Source organism: Schistocerca serialis, chromosome 8 (assembly GCF_023864345.2).
Source record: "Schistocerca serialis cubense isolate TAMUIC-IGC-003099 chromosome 8, iqSchSeri2.2, whole genome shotgun sequence".
Lineage (NCBI taxonomy): Eukaryota > Metazoa > Arthropoda > Insecta > Orthoptera > Acrididae > Schistocerca > Schistocerca serialis.
The window spans coordinates 482,345,401-482,367,050 of record NC_064645.1 but is presented as its reverse complement, the minus strand read 5'-3'; the positions used below and the strand labels follow the sequence as shown (position 1 = coordinate 482,367,050).

Sequence of the window (21,650 nt, the reverse complement as noted above, 5' to 3'; positions counted from 1 at the left end):
GAAACCTTCCAGTGTCTCCAGGCCTCTTCCACATATACAGCCTTCTTTCATGATTCTTAAACAAAGTATTAGCTATGATTAAGTTATGCTCTGTGCAAAATTCTGCCAGGCGGCTTCCTCTTTCGTTCCTTACCCCCATTCCATATTCACCTACTGCTTTTCCTTCTCTTCCTTTTCCTACTACCGAATTCCAGTCCCCCATGACTATTAAATTTTCATCTCCCTTCACTATCTGAATAATTTCTTTTACCGCACCGTACATTTCTTCTATCTCTTCATCATCTGCGAAACTAGTCGGTATATAAACTTATACTACTGTGGTAGGCATGGGCTTCGTGTCTATCTTGGCTACAATAATGCATTCACTATGCTGTTCATAGTAGCTTAAGAGCACTCCTATTTTTTTATTCATTACTTAACCTACTCCTGCATTACCCCTATTTGATTTTGTATTTATAACCCTGTATTCATCTGACCAGAAGTCTTGATCCTCCTGCCACCAAACTTCACACATTCCCACTGTATCTAAGTTTAACTTGTCCATTTCCCTTTTTAAATTTTCTAACCTACCTGCCCGATTAAGGGATCTGACATTCCATGCTCCGATCCATAGAATGCCAGTTTTCTTTCTCCTGATAATGACGTCCTTCTGAGTAGTCCCTGCCCGGAGATCCGAATGGGGGACTATTTTACCGCTGAAATATTTTACTCAAGAGGATGCCATCGTCATTTACCATACAATAGAGCTGCATGCTGTCAGGAAGAATTACGGCTGTAGTTTTATCTTGCTTTCAGCTGTCCGCAGTACCAGCACAGCAAGGCTGTTTTGGTTGTATTATAAGGCCACATCAGTCAATCATCCAGACTGTTGCCCCTGCAACTACTGAAAAGGCTGCTGCCCCTCTTCATGAACCACGTTTGTCTGACCTCTCAGCAGATACCCCTCCATTGTGGTCACACCTACGGTACGGCTATCTGTATCCCTGAGGCCTGCAAGCCTCCCTACCAATGGCAAGGTCCATGGTTCATCTTTATCTAATATATTGGAATCTTCAGTTGCTGTCTACTCTTGAATATAGGACACTTTGATTTCTGAGTCCAAATTAACAACTATTGTTCTTGAGTTTACTAGTTCCCAACCACATACTTTCGTTTCAAGCTGCTCACTGGTAATTTTTAGTACTTCCTGTTTTGCTTGCCTATACATTATAACCCCAGCATACCTTAAAATGTACTGCTTGTGCATTATTCTTGTTCTACTAACTTTCCTCTTCATCTCACTTAGTCCAAGAATATCTGATTTATGGTCATTCATTTTCTAAGTCTGTTTTATTTTTGTATCAACAGTTGTCTTTATATTCTAGGTTCCAAATCTCGTTTTCCATTTCCACACCAGTAATTGTCATACAGATCTGTCAAGTCCAAGACTACTGCTATTTGTGTGAATCACTTTCACCTCCGCATGGCTGATCAGCCCATTGGATCTAATGGCAACAAATAGGATGTCCACGTTGAAACTGGTACCGGTGACCATGATGCTGTTGTGGCAACAATGATTACCAAAGTATAGTTCATGCAGGATAAGGTGGCCAGTGTGCATTGACCAGTTTTCATCCAAAGCACAGGACGAGTTCATTCATTTGTTCGGAAGGGGAGGCCAACAACTGTTTACCACCTTTGTCCGGCTGGCGAAGATGGAATCGTGGTGCATGCCCTGCAATCTTTCTCAAATAGATTTACAGAAACTGTTAGGTACAAAAAATTCATTTTTGCGTTATTTACAGCTTTATGTTTAAGTGTCAGGTTTTTGATGATATGTCCATAATTTTGTTACTGGTCATAGTTATTGTGATATTTACTTGGAATTAACACACTGCATGAAATTCGAAAAAGTTTGCAGTGAAAAATGGAGGTAACTATGATTTTGCTTTTGGTGCAAATTACATAATAAGTTGCTGTGTATGAAATTTAGCTAACATACTGAATTTTTCTTTAGACTTGGTTGGAGGTCTCTATCTGTCACCAATCTTGAGAAAATTGGTTGGATGTAACGCGCTCATTTACAATTGCCCCACACCAGCGATGAATCCAGAATGAAAGATCCACAACATTCCTCAAATTTCATAAACTGTTTGAGATATCGAAATGAGATTTTGGGAAATGGTAGCACACAAATAGGAGAATATTTTAATATATGGTAATTGTGCAAAACTGCATTGTCTACCACATTTTTTGATGAAAGAATGTAATTTTTAGGGGCCATTGATAGCTGGTAAAGCGAGAAATGCTATGGGTTTTGGAACAACATAAGTGGAGACAATGTATGTTTATTTTGTACTGAGGATGTGCTTTTTTAGTATGCTTATTTTTCCACAGTTCCTCACTTAATAAACTTATTTACCCATTGTTTCAGAATTCTCTCGCATTTGTGTCTGCAAATTTTAACATGGCAGTCAGAGAAATGTGTAAGTTTTACTCAAAATTTGCCACTCATGATGCTTCTCTGAAAATTGCAAATGGGTAACAAGGCAAGCGAAAGTAAATTGCAGCATTTTCAGCAGAATTCTTTTTGATGTTAATCAAATCACGGTGATACATGTTTTTGAATGGTCACAATGCAAGTGTGGGCATGGAGAGGCTCCACTTAATATTTGCAAAAAAGTGAGTTTAAGCTTCAGGTTAGAGCGGCCCTTTACCCTCCAGCACTCGGCATTTCGCCTACAGCGCCTGCCCATGCCCCCCATCGTTGCCATTCTCCCCACACATGTCCTGCTGACTGCGCATGTAGTGACCGTGGCATTTTGTGCAGGCAGTACGAAGGGCAAGTAAAACAAGCAGAAGGCTATATAATTATGTACAATAAACTAGATAAAAAAATTAGTAGTGTCATATATCAAGGAAGAACTTGAAACTTTCGGCACAGGGCAGGAGCATGTAGAGGAACTGTGTTTCAAGTTTAAAAGGATAGTTGACCATGCACTGGATAGATAGTAACCCAGTGGAACAGTTCATGATGGGATAGAAACTCGATGGTGTGCAGAGATTACTGCATAGTAGGTGTAACACTGTAACACAAAGCATGGGGCTATAGATAGAGAGGTGCTGAATAAAATGTGTTTGGCTGTTGAGAGCAATGCTTGATGCCTTTAGTTACTACCATTGCAGAATATTGTCGAGTGATCTTTCATAGAACCCAAAGAAATTCTGGTTATATGTAAAAGTTGTTAGTGGCAGCAAAGTTATTAGTGTCCAGTCCCTAGTGAATGAGACAGGAAATGAAACTGAGAGCAGAAAAGCCAAAACTGATAGCTTAACTCCATTTTCAAATGTTCCTTTACAAAGGAAAACCCAGGAGAATTGCTGCAATTTATTCCTCATACCACTGAAAAGATGAATGAAATAAGTATTAGTGTCAGTGCTGTAGAGAAACAGGTGAAATTGTTAAAACTGAACAGAGCTCCTAGCCCCTATGGCATCCCTGTTAGACTCTATACTGAATTTGTGACTGAGTTAGCCCCTTTTCTCACTTTATCTGCCGTAGATCCCTCACACAAAAAACTGTGTCCAGTTATTGGAAAAAGGCACAGGTCGCACCAGTCTGCAAGATGGGTAGTAGAAGTGATCCACAAAACTGCTGTCCAGTGTCCTTGACGTCAATTTGTTGTAGAATCTTAGAACATATTCTGAGCTCAAACAGAATGAGGTATCTTGAACAGAATGACGTCCTCAGTGCCAACCAGCATGTATTTCAAAAACGTTGATTATGTGAAACCCAACTTGCACTTTCCTCACATGACATGTGTGGAAGCTTTGGATCAAGGCAGTCAGTTAGAAGCAGTATTTCTTGATTTCCTAAAAGCATTTGGCTCAACACCACACCTATGTCAAAAGTACGATCACATGGAGTGTCAAGTGAAATTTGTCAGTGGACTGAGGACTTTTTGATAGGGGGCACACAGCATGTTATTTTGGATGGAGAGTCTTCATCAGATGTAGAAGTAACTTCGGATGTGCCCCAGGGAAGTGTGTTGGGAGCCACGTTGTTTATTAATGACCTTGCAAAGTCAGGCTTTTTGCAGATGATGCAGTTATCTATAATGAAGTACTGTCTGAAAGAAGCTGTGTAAATATTCAGTCAGATCTTGATAAGATTTCAACATGGTGCAGAGATAGCCAACTTGCTGTAAGTGTTGAGAAATGTAAAATTTTGCACTTCACAAAATGAGAAAACGTAGCATCCTATTACTATAATATCAGTGAGTCACTGTTGGAATCGGCCAACTCATACAAATTCCTGGGTGTAACACTTCGTAGGGATATGAAATGGAATGATGACATAGGTTCAGTTTTCAGTTGTGGGCAAAGCAGGTGGTAGACTTCAGTTTATTGGTAGAATACTGGGGAAGTGCCATCAGTCTACAAAGTAGATTGCTTACAAATCACTTGTGCAACTGGTTCTAAAATATTGCTTGAACGTGTCAGACCCATACCAGATTGGACTAACAGGGGATGTTGAACAAGAGAAGAGCAGCACAAATGGTCACTGGTGTGTTTAATCCATGGGAGAGTGTCACAGAGATGCTGAAGGAGCTGAACCGGCATACTCTTGGAGATAGACATGAACTGTTCCGAGAAAGTCTATTAACAAAGTTCCAAGAACCGGATGTAAATAATTACTCGAGGGATCTACTACAACCCTCTGTATCGCTCACATAGGGATTGTGAGGTTAAGATTAGAATAATTACTGCATGCACAGCAGCATTCAAACAGTCATTCTTCCTGTGCTCCATATGTGCACGCAACAGCAAGAAACCCTAATAACCGGCACAATAGGACATACCCTGTGCCATGCATCTCACCGTGATTTGCAGAGTATAAATGTAGATGTAGGTGTAGTTAAATGTAGAGTGGTTGGCTGTGTCACCTTTCCCGCGGCCAAATTAGCTGTCATATCCCAGGTAGTCAGTGTTTGTGCAAGGTATTTCCTCCTTACCCACTTGGTTGTGGTTTTCTCCCAATTCTTGGATGGCTGATTGCAGCCGTTTCCCACTGAACAATGGTGTCATCACATTCCTATGCCAGAGATTGTGGCATGGACACCACATGTTCTTTGCTACAGAATTAGTTACTTCCTGGGTGTAGAACATCCCCAACATATTAAGGGGAACCCTACAGTTCTTACCGGATAAGGCAAAGAAGAATGTTGCATCTGAGAATGTAGCAGACTTTATGGATCTTCTGGTTCAAGCCGTTCACACAGATCTACCATAGCCAGTCCTAGATACTATGTTACAAATCACCAGCTGAACTTTCGCCTTATAAAAGAGGGTAGCAATTTTTAATGTTCAGCCAGCTGCTGAAAGAAATGGAAGATGACCTCTGGATCCGAACAACAGATATTATTAGTGCCTACTTGGATCACAACTTACTATGTAATTCAGTAGCTTCTGCTAAGGCATCTCTGCATATGGAAATAGACACCCCCCCTCCCTCCCCTGTCCTCTCACCCCACCGAGCATACCAGCGTAATATGTCCACTTTGGACTTCCTGTCCAGTCCAACTGTTGCTGTGAGAGGATGCATCACCACCTAACTAATGGAACTGTCATCATCAGGCACCTCCTTCCATTTTACAAGTATGAACCTTGCAGGAAGATTGTCCCCAGTTCCAACAAGTGAGATGTGTCATGCTAGCTTTCAGCAGAGGGCAGCTAGATTCAGTACCGACATTCACACTCTTCGAGATCCACAACACAATCATTGTTCACCATTTACACTTACATGAGGGCAGACTAGCATCAGAAGGTATAGTGGTGTCAGCTGATGCCAAACATATTTCAGAATTAGCTGTCATCATCTGTTATTGGTTGCCAGCGTCTCATTGTTAGGAATTCGTATCTGCACTGTTAGTCCATAGCCATACTCTTTAGGTATCCTGTTTCCAACTTTTTGTTTCCTTCAGCACTATGCTCTTTGCATTGGGTAAAAGTCACTTAGCGTATGTCACAAAGGTTTAAAATACTTGGCAAACAATAGCCTCCAAATGTGAAATAATGGCCCATCCACTTAACATGTCTTGTTTCCCTCTCCCTAGCATTTGCTCATGGCCTCCACAAAGTGAAAGGAAGAGAACTGCTCAGCATAAATTTAAAAACACTGAAAAAAATCATATATGAGAAACTAGTGCAGAAATGTTACTATGCAGAGAAGAATTCATAAATGACAACCTGAAAATTTCAGCAGGAGAGGGCAAATACTTAGGACTGTTACTCTTAAAAGTTTGTTACTTTTGAAGAAAAATTATTAATTGCTTAATTAAGTAATTATTCAGTACTGTATATTATATTACTGGTATTATAAGGAAAATTGTAAATTCTACCCCTTCTTTCCCCACACCATGTCTGTTGTCATTCAGGTTACCCCATTGAAGGCAGTAACTCTCTAAAATCAGGCCATAGCACTCTGAGAATGTATCTGCATGTGTTTGTATCCACACCTCGTAGACAAGAGTAAGCTTAATAGCTGAGCAGCAGTCTTAACCATAATAGTGTGCTTCCATGTGTTCTGCCGAGATGTTGTTTCCATTTTATGCACAATATTTCGATGACTAATCCAGCTGTCCTCTTCCTATGCATTAAATGAAGAAAACAAGTCAACAGAACACCCAGAACCACAATATTAATCAACTGCATCGAGAAAACCCCAGAAGAGTTAACCTTATCTACCCACACCTACATTGTGAGTTGTGGTCTTTTACCTATTCCATTGTTTCTGTTCCACCTAAAATTTCTCTTGTGTGTGTGTGTGTGTGTGTGTGTGTGTGTGTGTGTGTGAGAGAGAGAGAGAGAGAGAGAGAGAGAGAGAGAGAGAGAGAGAGAAATAGTGATTGTATTGTGTTCGTAAATCCACTATAAATTTCTCTTTCAGTGGCAACGTGGTCATTGAAACGAAATTCTTTGATGATGATATGCTTGTGTCAACTTCAAAAGTTCGCCTGTACTATGTATGAAACGTTGTACATCGTGATATTACAAAGTGTGAGGTAAGTTGGCATTAATTATTATACAAAATATTTATGTTGTAAATTATGCACTATATACTGTTACAATGGACCAAAACATTGTGATGCCCTAAAATGTAACACAGAGTTCACCAGCAGACGTCACGAGAGGCTAATGCACCGTGTAGGGAAGTAGTAAGAGCAGAATGGGTTAGTCAGGAGAGTGCAGTGACTTTAAACAAGGACTTGGCAATTGATATCACCTGAGTAACAAACCCACTGGGAACATTTCAAACCCATCTGAAGCTGCCAAAGTCAACAGTTGGTGAAATGATTGTGAAATCAAAAATGAATGATAAGCTACAACTAAACCAAGGTCAGACAGGCGTCATGTACTGACAACAGGGACCATTGAGCATTGCAGGGGGTGTTTGTAAAAAATCACCTGAAATCAGTGGAACAAATCAGCTGTGAGTTCCCAAGTGCTGCCAGCAGTGCAGCTATCTCAGTGACAGTGTCTAGGGAGTTAAAAAAGAATGGGGTACAATAGCCAAGCAGCTGCTTCTAAGACACACATTTTTGTAGTCAGTGCTAAGCTATGCTTGGTGGTCATTCCACATCAACTCACTTAGGCCTCCCTGCTCATCCATCTCAGATTTTGTTGAAATTTTATTCACAAATGCCCCAATGAATGTTGGCAAACTTTAACATTCACCAAAGCAGTACTGACTGAGGTACAGGCGATTGTTTGATTCTGTGTGTAACTTTCCACAGAGCGAGCGTGAATTTATGTTCTTGAGCTGTTACATCTCATGCAGTGTTTTGTTGAAAGAAATAAAATTTTGCCACCTAGTACAACTTTATGTGTTCTATTAACAACAATAATGAAAAGAATTTTTCAAACGAAATTCAGCCAGAAAATTTTAGGCAAAATACCAGAAAAAATCAGCACCAGAAAGAATTTTAAAGTTTCTCTTTTTATATCTCACGGTGTAAAGCTATGAAGAATGTGAAACTTGGCATGTAGAAACCTGACAAGACAAGGTTCTCAAATATGAAGTTCTATTAAGTATCACGTCCCGACTCTGAATACATTAAATGCAAAGTTGAAGATCTTTTAAGGAAGTAGAAAATGCGGTATTTTTTAGCTGATTTTGCAAAAAGACTGTTCCATAACACTCTCCAAACTGGGCTCATTAGAAAAACTATGGTTTGAACTGCAAACAAAGTGTAATTGATTATACAACATAGGATGACAATACTAGATAATTTGAATCAAATTTGGGAATGAAAATTACAGAACAAAAAATATGAACTTCAGACTCTTATATGTCATACAGTAAACATGTACTGAATGCGGAATTTAATATGCCGTAGCTTGGCAGTACAAGAACAAGAATACAAAATTTCATTCACATACTACTTTCCAGTAACAGACAAATTCATCAGAAAGTTGATGATGTTTGTGAAAAGCTAAAAAAAAAGCCTATAATTAACACTTATTTTACAAATACTGTTTTCTATTAAAGCTTCAAAACCAGTCTCTTTTGAAACAACAGCCCACTCCCCCTCAGAACAGTGGGTTTAATTTCCAATGTGGGTTAACACTGCTAAAAACATTGAGGCAAAGTAGCCAGAAAAGTCACACTGTGAATAAAAGTTTTAACTTTGGCTTCTTATATCCATTGATTAAAGGCATGATAATCATGAAACTTTGGAAACAACAATTTTGCAACATAAAATTTTACATTGTAACATATCATTCACTTACTGCTTTCGAAATTCCTTCAAAATCAGTTCAAACATGATTTTCGTAAAAATTACAAAAATAGATCACATTCAATTTTATTTTAGAAAATATATTTTCAACAATTGATTTCAAAGTGATCACAGTTTGAAAGATAATATTTTCAAGCATCCGGAAAATCGTATTTGATTTTCCAATGTGAACTAACAATACCTGAAAATGATGGACAAATTTGAGGGAATGTTGCACAGCAACAGTCTACATTGCAGCGAACAGTTGTCCAGGTTTCATTGCCTGTGGTTTTTATTTTTAAATTGGCAAGTAATATCTCACTATGTTGCATTGGTCCGTGGTGACATTGTCACTAACAGTTCAAAAACATGAACCGACTCTCATTGTCGGAGGGGTCACACAATACCAGCCATGTGAGGAGAGCCGGGGGGGGGGGGGGGGGAGGAGGAGGAGGTGGTGCGCAATTTCAACCAGGTTCCCAAGACGGTAATTAGGTTTCCAAATTTATGTTCCAAAGCCAGTCTGCATACAAAGTCTTTTGCTAAGTATCGTATCTTCAATTCTCAGATATGTAGCCATATCCTACGTAGGTGGCAACCAAAAAGTAATATTGATTTTAAACTTCTCAGTGTTACAGTTTACATTTTCCAAACTTTTTCAGTGACATTCTGCAGTTTGTTTTCTGAAATTGATGCTATCAACCAAATGATGATGTTGATGTTGAAAGAAAAGATAGCGTGGAAATGGGGTGGTGTTCTTGTACCTGACGAGCATCCTGTCTTTCAGACCAGTAAAATGAATGACCATGAACATGCACAAATTTTCTCAGCACACCATTTTGTTACGTTGATATGTCAATAATGATGCTGACCCACCATTCATTATTGTACATACAGGCAACATAACAGCCAGGTAACGACTCCATCAATTTCAGTCTTAATATGTTTGCAATACATACTTTAGCAACAAAACGTATTGTGTCATTAGGAACTTTGATGATATGAACCAAGCTCAAGTCATATGATGCCAATTGAGGATGATCTCTCACGCAGGATACTGTCCAGTTTTCCCCTCATCTTACTTCTTTAAACTTTTGCTTTCTTACAGTCTTGTTTTGGAGCATATACATATATATGATGCTGTACATTTTGGTTGCAAAAGTTGAATAGATCTTTTGGTTTCAGTAGTTGTGTAGATGGCCTTTATAGGCTTGCACGAGAAGCCAGTCCCTTGGTTCACCAGCCCCATGAAACGGAGTTTCTTATGGTTGGCACCAAAAAAGTTCATTCCATACCAAATGTTGAAATTGTTTTTGTGGCTACACAGATTGACAAAATTCTTATAACTTTTATGTTGTGCAGCTGAGGAGTCACTAAAATAATATACTTTTGTTATCTGTGTTTAAGTTGACAAAAAGTCAATCAAGTACAGATATCCTATCATATTGCAAGTGGTCTGAAGTAATGCAACAACTAACAGTTAGCCACATGCTCTCATTGATAAAATAATCTAAAAAGGATGTAATGTACGAGGGCTATCCACAAAGTACATTACGTTTTGGAATTAAAAATATATAAAGTATTGGATTTTTTTTTTATTGCATACAGATGAAAGCCACACTTAAAGACTACTTTTCTACATAGTTGCCATTTAAATTAAGGCACTTATCGTAGCAATGGACGAGCTGGGAAATTCCTTCGTCGTAAAATTCGGTCGCCTGCACCTTCAACCACTTGGTTACCTCTTCTTGAAGCTGTGCGTCGTCATCAAAACGCTGCATAGCCAACCACTTCTTCATTGCTGGGAATAAGTGGAAGTCGCTCGGTGCCAGGTCGGGACTGTACGGTGGATAAGGAAACAACTCCCACTCAAGAACTTCACGAGTGGCATTTGCCGTGTGGGCTCGGGCGTTGTCGTGAATCAGCAAGATCTTTGAGCCCAACTGTCTCCTGCGCTTGTTTTGTATTGCTTTTTTGAGGTTGTGCAGAGTTTGGCAATACCTTTGAGAGTTTGTTGTAGTGCCTCTTTCCAGGAAATCCACAAAAATCACACCTTTTCTGTCCCAAAAGAGGTAACCACGTGGTTGAAGGCGCAGGCGGCCGAATTTTACGACGAAGGAATTTCCAAGCTCGTCCATCACTACGATAAGTACCTTAATTTAAATGGCAACTATGTAGAAAAGTATAATTTTAAGTGTGGCTTTCATCTGTATATAATAAAAAAAAATTCCAATACTTTATTTATTTTTAATTCCAAAATGTAATGTACTTTGTGGATAGCCCTCGTAGCTTGCGAATTTTCCTAATGAAAGCCTTGAGCGGCATGTTTAACAAAAAACTAATAATTTTCAGCAAACTTTTTGGGACGTAAATTAAGAAACCAAATTACAGACTTCCTTCATAAACCCACCAGTGGCTGGTACTGTGAGACTCCTATGGCAATGGGGTTACTGGTTCATGTTCTTGAACTGGTAGTGACAATGTCACCATAGGCCAGCTCAATATAGTGAAATATTCCTGGTCAGTTTCAAAATACGAACCACATGCAACAAAACATAGACCAAAGAATGGACCACCAATTGCTCCAATGTAGCCTGTTGCTGTAGTACATTCCCTCATATTTGTCCGCCATTTTCAGGGACTGTTAGTTTTTTGGCAAATCAAAAGTGATTTTCTGGGTGTTTGAAAACATGCTCTTTACAACTGTGATTAGTTTGAAATCAATTACGGGAAACACATTTCCTAAAAGGAAATTGAAAGTGATCTATTTTTGTAATTTTTACAAAACGCAACTCTGAATTGATTTTGTAACTGTTTGAAAAGCAGTACATGAATGATATTTTGTATTGGAAAACTTTGTGTTCCTAAGTTGTGATGTCATAAGTTACATGTTTATGACGCCTTTAATCAACGAGACATAAGAAGCCAAAGTTAAAACTTTATTCGCAGTGTGATTTTTGCAGCTTCGTTGCCTCGGTTTATGTAACATTACTAGCCCGTGTGGGAAATTAAACCCATTGTTCCAGGAGTGGAGGGGGGCGGGTGCTCCTAAAACACTTGTTTCAAGTCAGTCTGGATTTGAAGCTTTAATAGAAAATGGTTTTTATAAGAGAAGTGTTGATTATGCCCTGTTTCCACCTTTTCACAAAAATAATCCTATTTTTGACTAATTTGCGATTATTGGAAAATAATAGGTGAGTGAAAGGTTGTATTCCACATCCTTGTGCTGTCGAGCAGTTGCGTATTAATTTTCATGTTCAGCATGCGTTAATTCTACAAGATATAAGAATCTGAAGTTTATATTTTTTCGTGCAGCAGTTTTCAAGCATAACTTTGATTCAGATTATCTGTTAACCCACACTGGGTAATCAAATGCATTTTGTTTTGTGGATCAAACCACAGTCTTTCTAATGATTCAGGTTGGAGAGTTTTACAGAACACAATTTTTTACAAAATAAGGTTAAAAATATAGGATTTTTTACTTTTTTACAAAATCTTCAACTTTGCACTTAAATTATTCAATGCTGGGTACTTAATGAAACTTTATATTGAGAAACTTATGCTGTTAGGTTACTACATGCTAAGCTTCACATTTATCATAGCTTTAATCCCTGACAGATACCTTATTTACCTGAGTATGGGATGACGCTGAACATAAAACCACCCCCTTTTTTTAAGAGGGTCCTTGATTTATTTTTTAGCATATTATGACTAATCAAAATTACAAACTTTTATTGATGTAAGGGATCTGTCTAAAAAGTTAACATTATACCTATTCTAAATTTAAGTCATTTATTGATTGTCTGTATTTTGATAATGCAAAGAGAAATAAAATAAACAAAAAGAAATTGTTTACATTAATTTTTATCTTCACCGTCTTTTTTGTTTACTTAGCTCACTGTCCTTGACATCGATATCACTACCATTGCCGCCATCATCCTAACAGGACAGCTGTGAAATTTATATCTCCATTGTCTCAAATATTTCGCTGTTTGTTCCAAATATGTTGCAATTTCTGACATTGTGCTCACTGTGGGATCCAAGTACACAGCTTCGTCTTCCTCTTCTTCTTCTTCTTCTTCTTCTTCTTCTTCTTCTTCTTCTACATATAGCAGATTTTGCTTCTATACTGACGTGAGAATGTTATAGTGTCTCTTGCTTTCAAACATACAGTCTGCCCGCCACTCTCTCATTGGCTGTGTAGAACCGGCAGTTGACACACACCCAGTCTTTCCCATCATACCTCATGGTGAGCATCAATGACATTGCTGCACGAAATGTGTAAGTATGCCGCTGTCCCCCAACTAAACTTTTAGTGTCTCCTGCAGAAATGTGTGCTACTGTTGAGCATTAGGCAAATTTTAAGGTCACTTCAACTCCAAGTGCAAATGGTTTCAGGAAAACTGCAGCTTAAACCTGGTAGATGTTCATAAAAAGCCAAAGTATGCAGTATACATTCCTGTGGTTGGGTGCATGATGAAATTTCTGCCTACTCAACACTCCCATCCCCGCACTCATCATACGTGTAGACAAGCTGGGACACTGTTCCCCCTCCAACTTTCCGTAGTGCTATGTTCGAGCAACAGTATCTTCTAAGGTGCAGGTCACATGTATCAACAGCAACTAATACATAAATAGAAGATGACAATTGCTATTCAGTCCAATTCTCGAACTTTTGATCGTCCTGCATTGTAGTGACGTTTGTCCATACTATCTTCTCAATGCATCCTTCCACTGTAATTTATCTGAATGCCATCATCTTATTCTAAAGCTGATTCAAGTTGATAATGATTTTTCTCCAGTATTTTAATGCATGTGTAGCGATCAAATTTCTCATTTGCAACGCACTTCGTAAATCGTTAGTCTCTCAAAACCAAATAAAATATTGACTTTGGTTCAGAATCAAGTAATGGCTTTTGAAGGACAAGAGTTTTGCCTGAGAACCTATTCAAATACAACAAAAGTTGGTAAGTTCATAGAATTTAATGTTATTTCCTCCTGTGTTTCACAAAATTGTCTGTTTTTAAGCAGTGTACCCCTTGCACTAGTGCTGTGAGTCAAATGTCATGTGATTGTTCGAGCAAGGTCAATCCTGTATCAAGCACTTTGGTGCATTGGGAAATCTCAAGCCCGGTTTTGAATGCAACTATTGTTTGTTGGTATGGTTCAAAATAAATTTGTACAAAAGCACAATAGCCAAGGCTTTATCTGTAGATAGAAGATGACCCCTATACCATTCGGTCTTATAATCACATAGGTACAGTAAAAAGCCAAAATTTGAAATTTTTTCAGACAAGTTTGCTAAAAATTTTCTGGCTGAATATCACTCATAAAATTCTTTTCATTTTTGTTCATAGAGATATAACAGCTAAAATTCGCCAGAAATTCCCACTCACTGTGCTCAAGTCACGCGTGGAGTCAAACAAGTGACTATATCTTGGCCAGTATTGCTTCAATGAATGTTAAACTGTACCAATGATTATTGGGGACATGTGCAAATGTTCAAATAAAATTTCATCGAAATCCGTGATGGTAAAGCAGGAAAATGTTTGGAAATTTGGCGATTTGACATTGAATAACACTATACCTGTGGCAATCAGGTGGGAGAGTTTAGGTTTGGCAAATGCCTGGAAAATCTGTGTAATGCCAGTTGAGCAGTACAGAGATGATATTATGACACAGGGGGTGTTTTTTGTGGTTACAGTGTGGTCACCGTATTGGCCGTGAAGAAACACTAAATGCAGAAACGGAAAGATATGAACACATTTTACAGCATTGTGTACTATGTACTTTCTGAAGATGATTCTTGATTGCATCAGCATGACAGTGTGTCCTGTCATGAAGCAGCACCTGTGAAGCAATGGTTTGTGGACGATAACGTCCCTGAAATAGTGGCCTGCTCAGGGTCCCATTGGAACAACTTTGGGACAAGTTAGAATGTCGACTTCACTCCATACCCCAATGTCTAGCATCACTACCTTGTTCTTGAGGAAGAATATGCTGCTGTTCCTCCACAGCCATTCAGCCATTTCATTCAAAATGTCCCCACTAGAGTACCAGCCTTCATATAGGTGAAGTATGGACACCCCCGCCAGCCTCTCTCCATATTAATGTCCACTACTAGGTGTCTGGATACTTTTGATTGGCTGTGGCTAGTGTATAATGTTCCTCAAGGGCTCTTCAGATTTCTTGATTTTTCATCCTTGTCACCATTATTTTACAATTCAGTAATGTTATACTTAACAGTTCAATGGAGTTATAATTAAGAGCTAGTAACCTATTACATCTTGTAGGTTTCATTACATTGCAGATAAAGATTGAATTTTGTTATTGATCAGATTAAAAAAAAAAAAAAGTATTTGAGAGCACAAGCACTGTGCAGGTTTGTAGGTGAAAGCTCAGTAACAATGTAAAGCCTCACTGTGTTACATGTAGTAACAAACCAAGGAGGTTACTGTTGTAACCCTATAGTGTGGGTGCATGTAATCAAACAGCACACGATACGAGCACCTCCACAGCCGCCTTAGAGAGATCGTCTCACAACCTGGACAGGTGCCGCAGCAAGCCATGTGCACAGCACCCCAATATAAGCCCAATGCGCTGGACGCTCAGCCTCACTTATGTTTACTTGCTTATTGTATGCTCACCTATGAGACTATATATTTCTGTATTCTATAGTTATGAGGCTTTGTACTGTTCTATCGTTCATTTGATATTATTGTGGATGGAGAATTAAATTTGGTTGGTGCTTCTTCTGATATTGTGTCCGTATAACATTACAATTTCAGTGGAACCTCGCTTAACAAGCACCTCTCATAACACATAATGAGTGATGACGACTTAGTGTGACCTCACCAGCCGCTCATGCGCATTGGGGAAATGTTCAACAATATGAACATCTTTTATTGTCAGCAGCGGCATGTGAACAATGTCTTTAAGTACGTACTGCAGTCCGGGTTTAGCGCTCTTTCTGCTACCATCTTAGCGCAGCTTGCAATCACATATTTTTCTAAACTTGTGTTCACACAGTGTTTTTTGTGTGCAGATTTTAATAATCTCCATAGAAATGTCCCCAATGATCACCGTAACAGAAAGATGACTGTAATAGAAAGAAAATGACCTAAGAAATGAAACGTAAAGTCATTGAAAAGCGCGAACAAGGTGTAAGTGTTCCTGATTTAGCATCCATGTACAATCAGTCTACATCAAGTATTTGCACTGCCCTCAAGAACAAGGGCAATATTAAGGAGATAGATGCTTCAAAGAGTATGACAGAAGTATCTAAACAACAGTGTCGTATTCTGGGTGATGTCGAAAGGTTGCTCCCTGTATGGATAAATGAAAAGCAATTGCAAGGTGACACTGTTAACGAGAACATCATTTGTGAGAAGGCGAGAATGATTTTCGCCAACTTTGTTAACCAGACACCAGGATCATCAGCAGCTGAAGGAGTGTTTAAGGGAAGCCGTGGGTGACTCGAGAATTTAAAGAGAACAACTGACATCCGCAGCATTGTGAAGCACAGCGAAGCAGCTAGCTCTGACACAAATGTAGCAGAGAACTTCATCAGCAACTTCAAGATGCCCTTAGATTCTGATTGTTACAGGTTTCTAATTGTGACAAGATGGGTCTGTTCTGGAAAAAGATGCCAAAGTGTGTCTTTATGCCAGATATAGAAATATGAAACCAAAATTTGGTTGCAATAATTACACGTCTGTTGTTTGAAACTGATAAACAACATTTCATTCAAAATAATCTCCATTGCTATTTATGCATTTCTCCCACCTTTCCAGCAGGCTACGAGTTCCACGCCAAAAAAACAGTTCTTCTTTTGAAACGAACCAGTCAGTGAGCCATTTCTGTACATTTTCATGCAAATTGAAGTGTTGTTCAGTGAGAGCATGTTCCAGTGATGCAAATAGATGATAATCGGACGGAGCCGAGTCTGTAGAATAAGCTGCATGCCCTAGTATTTCCAGACTGAACTCCTTGATCGTTTCCCTGACCCGTTTTGATGTGTGTGATGGGGCGTTATCATGGAGCAGTATGACTTTTTGTTGCCTTTTTCCATAGTCTGGTCATTTTTCACGTAGTGCTCGATTTAGATGGAACATTTGCTGTTGGTAGCGATCAGTGTTAACGGTTTCACCAGGTTCCAACACCTCATATTAGATGAGACCCTTCTGATCCTACGAAACACAGAGCATTGTTTTTTTTTTTCCAGAGCGATTTGGTCTCGCAGTGGATGTCGATGGTTTGCCTGGATTCACCCATGATTTACGACGCTTAGGAACCGTTTTTCGTCACCTGTCACTATTCGATGGAGAAACGACTTTCTTTTGTATGTGGCGAGCAGCATTTCACAAGTGGTCTTTCGATTTGATTGCTGTCTTTCATTCAGTTTGTGTGGAACCCATTTTCCCACTTTCTGCACCTTTCCCATAGCTTTCAACTGAAGAGAAATGGCTTTCTGCATCACATTCAACCGTTCCACGAGTTCCTGTTGAGTTTGAGTATCATCTTCATCCAGTAGTTTCTCATGTCAAGATCTCAACTTTTGAATTTTTTGAACCACTCGAAACACTGTGTTTTCCCTAGAGCAAGTTCACCGAAAGCTTTGACAGGCATTTGATGTGATTCTGCAGCAGTTTTCTTCAAGTGATAGCAGAAAACCAATGCAGTCCGCAAATTGTAGTTCGTAGGCACAAAACTCGACATAATTGTGGGTTTGAAACAGATATCAGAGTATGGAACTTGTCTTACTGGGTATTGACATTTGTCGTAAGCAGATGGCGCTGCAGACGTGGTCTAATGGGCCCTACACTGACGGCTAGCACCATTTGTAGGGAAATTCCGGTTTCATACTTGTACAACTGCTAACAATGGAGGAGTATGCCTTGCCTCGTTACAAGCCAATGAAAGACCGTTTCAAACCACTATTCTGTGCCAGTGTAAGTGGAAGTTTGAAAATTAAACTGCTGCTTGTTTACCATTCAGAAACTTTTGGGATTGAATCAATGAAGTGTTTGGTCCTTCGGTGAAAAAACATTTGCTTGAGATGAATCGGCCACTCCATGTCTTGCTTGGTATGGACAACACTCATGCCCATTTCCAGGCTCAAAAGACCACCTCCATCAAGAATTTCAGTTCATCACGAACCAGTTTCTGCCACCCAACATTAAAGCATTCTTCGAGCATTGCTTTGAGTTGATTGAAGCTACCAATCTCTCACTCAGAAAGTTTTGGAAATATCACCTCGACTTTGTTGCATCAAGATGATCAAAAGACATGGGAATGGGTTACCAAGAGAGCTCTTGACTTCTGCTTGGAAGAAGCTTTGACCGGAGTGTGTTGTCGAATGTGATTCTGAGGCATTAGAGTCAGTATCTGTGGAGCCTGTAGTCAATGAAATTGTGTCTTTGGCCAAGAGCATGGAACTAAAAGTGGATAACAGTGATATCACAGCAAAGAAGTGACCACCAAAGAGCTTATGGAGTTGCAGTGTGTTCCACAGCAGGAAGTTGTGCAGAGGAGTTCTTTAGAGGAGGAGGAGTAGGAGGAGGCAGTAACAGCAAAGCAGCAGTCTTCTGGCGCATTAAGAGAAATGCTGAAAGCATGGGAATCGATTGTATTGTACATTGAAAATCACTCCACCAATAAAGCAGTGGCTGTGCGTGCTACAAATGCATTTGACGATAATGCTGTGTCACATTTTCGCCAAGTGTTGAAGTGTCGGCAGAAACAAATGACCATAGATAGCTTCCTAGTAAAAAAGAATTACTTATGTATCGTGAATAGTAAAGTGCATGATACTGTATGTATAATTTTCTTTGAATAAATAGCATGAATAACTTTTAGTGCTTTTTCTTCATGGAACGCATTATCGTATTTTACATTAATTTGTATAGAATAAATTATTTCACTTAACGAGTGTTTCACACTACTAGTAAGCTCCTGGAATGAATTATGTTCGCTATGCGAGGTTCCACTGTGTTACTACTCCAAGTAATACGGGGAGAATTATTACTTAGCATTTGATGCTCTTGGACAGACAAAAGTACATTAACTATTACAAACAACCATTAAAGTAATGAAATGGTAAAAGTGAAGACACTGTCCAGGTTATCCAGCTACTTATTCACTACGTAGCTAGCCCAATGCAGGCTCTTCCAGTTACACCTGCCACTGTGGAGATTAACAGCAGGTCCTCCTGTTCAACTCTTCATTTGGTTGAGTTTGTGCGAGAAAGGTTGAAAGCTTGGTTTTCGGCACATAAGTGGCCATGCTGGGATGAACATGTTCCTTCCAATTTCCTGGCAGTCACAGGATTGAAAGCCCTGACTAATAGGCACGTGGCACTTTCACAGGATGGTTGACAGATTTCAGACAAGATTATAAAAATCTTGCTCGATCATATCTGGTTTCTCGTCCATAACAGAGTGATAGCTGGCTGTCTTCACGTGTGAATCAGAGCCATACATAGCAGCAAATGTTAGCAGAAGTGGGAGTTCGGCTTGTCACAACTGAGCATCCACTAGTTGAATGTGAGGACTGTGGAACCGTACGGATGAACGATGCTCAGCTGAAGGCCATTGCTACCATTCTCAGAGTTTTTTCATTGGATCACCACAAAATTACAGTTAGATTTTGCATCAAATTATTGTAGATTTTCACTTTTACAGCTATTTTCCAAAGATAGTGCTGGTAGTTAAGCAACGTATCTGAATGCTGATGCTTTGTAATATCCATTCCTTAATATTGGCTGCAGATTGTAATTTGCAATTTGTTGCCGAGATGAAATGCTGCAAATTTGTCTTCTGTGGCATTTGTTTTAGCTTTCACCTTGTGGAGTACTCATCAAATACGTGCAGATTCTCTGTCACTATTTCTTGTGTCACTGTCACTGTCAGAATTGCAGAAGTGTGGTTTATCTGGGACATATCATCTTGATTAATCTCCTCTTAGTCATCCAAAGAGCTTGTAGGCAAGAAGGCCAAGAGTATTACCATGTGACATGTTAATAACATGCCCAATCAACTCGACTACTATTGCCTGCATCCCCCATTGTATATTTGGAAATGAGTCAATTTGTAGGCTAACAATGCTTACAACCACAGCCCCTTGTCACACATTTGCTGACATTTACATACACCATTCATTGTGAATGAATAGTGTGTTTTCTTTCTTTTTCGGATGAAGGCTGTGGCCAAAAGTTAATGTGCAAGTGTATTTTAATTGTGTCTGTACTCAACTCAACAAGTTGTCATTATGGCAAGTAGCAGTTTTTCCTTTCCTTACATTGTTGACATTCCAACCTGGCTTTTCCATTGTTTAAAGACCCAGTTGTGTTTCACAAGAGCAATATTTTCTGAATTCAGTCTGACTGTATCAATAGATCATTTTCTTTGAGGTAATTCGTAATGTTTGAATGCAGTATGGACTCCAAAATCCTATTCCAGATCGACGTCAGTGATGCGGGTGTACAATTCATCAGATTACTCCTACTTCCTGTTTTGACTGTTTGTATGTAACTTTCCAGTCTTTTGCTATGGGTATTTTGTCAAGCAGCTTCAGTAAAAATTGCCTATCTTAGAGAATGTGTGTCCTTACATAAAATGGGTTGCTTTTTTTTTCGTTGCTTCAGCAACAATGTTTTGACTTGTTTTCTGAACCAAGGGGGATCAGTACCATCTTTTTATTGATTTATTCATTATAAATCTCTCAGTTACTGCAGATACTATTTCTTTGAATTAAAGCCATGTCTATTATACACTTTTTTGATAGTTTTTTTAATTTTGTTGTTATTGGCATTTGTCATAGTTAGTTAGTGGAGAAGGAGTGAAGACTGTCTTTTAGGAAAGTGTCAAGGAAATATTTATATGCGCTTTTATTTAAGTAGATATATTTTGCATTTACTTTTGGTGGATTTGATGTTGTGGTGGCCAGTGTTGCTACAGCGACCTTTTATGCAAACACTTCTCCATTCAGCCAATGATGCCATGGGCAGGCTGTAATATTCAAATGAGTCAGACTACCTTGGTGAGACATGGAGACACATGGGCTGTATTACACACACATGTCACTTCAAACAGTAGTGTAAATTTGAAGCACATTATTTCTTATGAATTCAAAAACCCTTTAGCGGATCTGAGGTGTTTTGTTCATTGCCCTGTCTGGAACAACCTCCTAAAGTCAAACTGTGTGACTGCAAAACAAAAATTGCAGAAGAATTGAAGTTAAAACAGTATTTGCACTGTGTGTAACTTAAGCAGAATTCTAAATTTGTAGCTAATAAAATGTGTTCATTTTCAGGTTACTATGAGGCACTTTTTGATGAGTTGTGGAAGATGTGCAAAGAAACAATTCCTCTTGATTATGGATTTTAAAAATGGACAGGTATCAGAGAAAAGTGAACTTTCTCTTTCAGATACTGTGATTGTATACATTATAGATGATAGTAAGAAGAACCATGCACTATTTTATATACATGTATAAATATATGTATTTCAGTGATCTCTTGTAACTTCAGTGCTTGTGCTATTTGCAGTAATTGTAAAACATAAATGGTCAAGCAGAACTCTGTCCTTACATGAGACACAATTTGTGTTTGCATCACTTCTCGGGGTAACAGAGGTTAGGTGCTTCTGTTGTTCAAAAGACAAATACTGCATAAGACACACTGGGGTACTAATCCATTGCTTTGGATCTATAATGCAAGTAATTACCTTAGAAAGTGAGGGGTGTGAACAGTTACCAACAATTTGTGATTCCAGACACAGTGGTACTGCAAACTAAAACCTTATTACAATGTGTTGGGAACATCATAATAAAGGATTTTATTGTATTTACTTTCATATGTGAATGGAAGAAAATAATATGAATGAAATTGTT

At 38.9% G+C, this 21,650-nt stretch overlaps 1 protein-coding gene across 1 annotated transcript in view; it reads left to right on the top strand.

The window, feature by feature from the left end:
• LOC126416198 (retinal rod rhodopsin-sensitive cGMP 3',5'-cyclic phosphodiesterase subunit delta) overlaps positions 1-21,650 on the top strand; it is a 36,009-nt gene extending 14,359 nt beyond the window's left edge. Inside the window, exons 5-6 of the mRNA XM_050083789.1 lie at positions 6,929-7,043; positions 21,072-21,650. Of these exons, the coding sequence (XP_049939746.1) occupies positions 6,929-7,010 (82 nt within the window). The 3' untranslated portion in view covers positions 7,011-7,043; positions 21,072-21,650. The remainder of the gene's footprint in view (positions 1-6,928; positions 7,044-21,071) is intronic.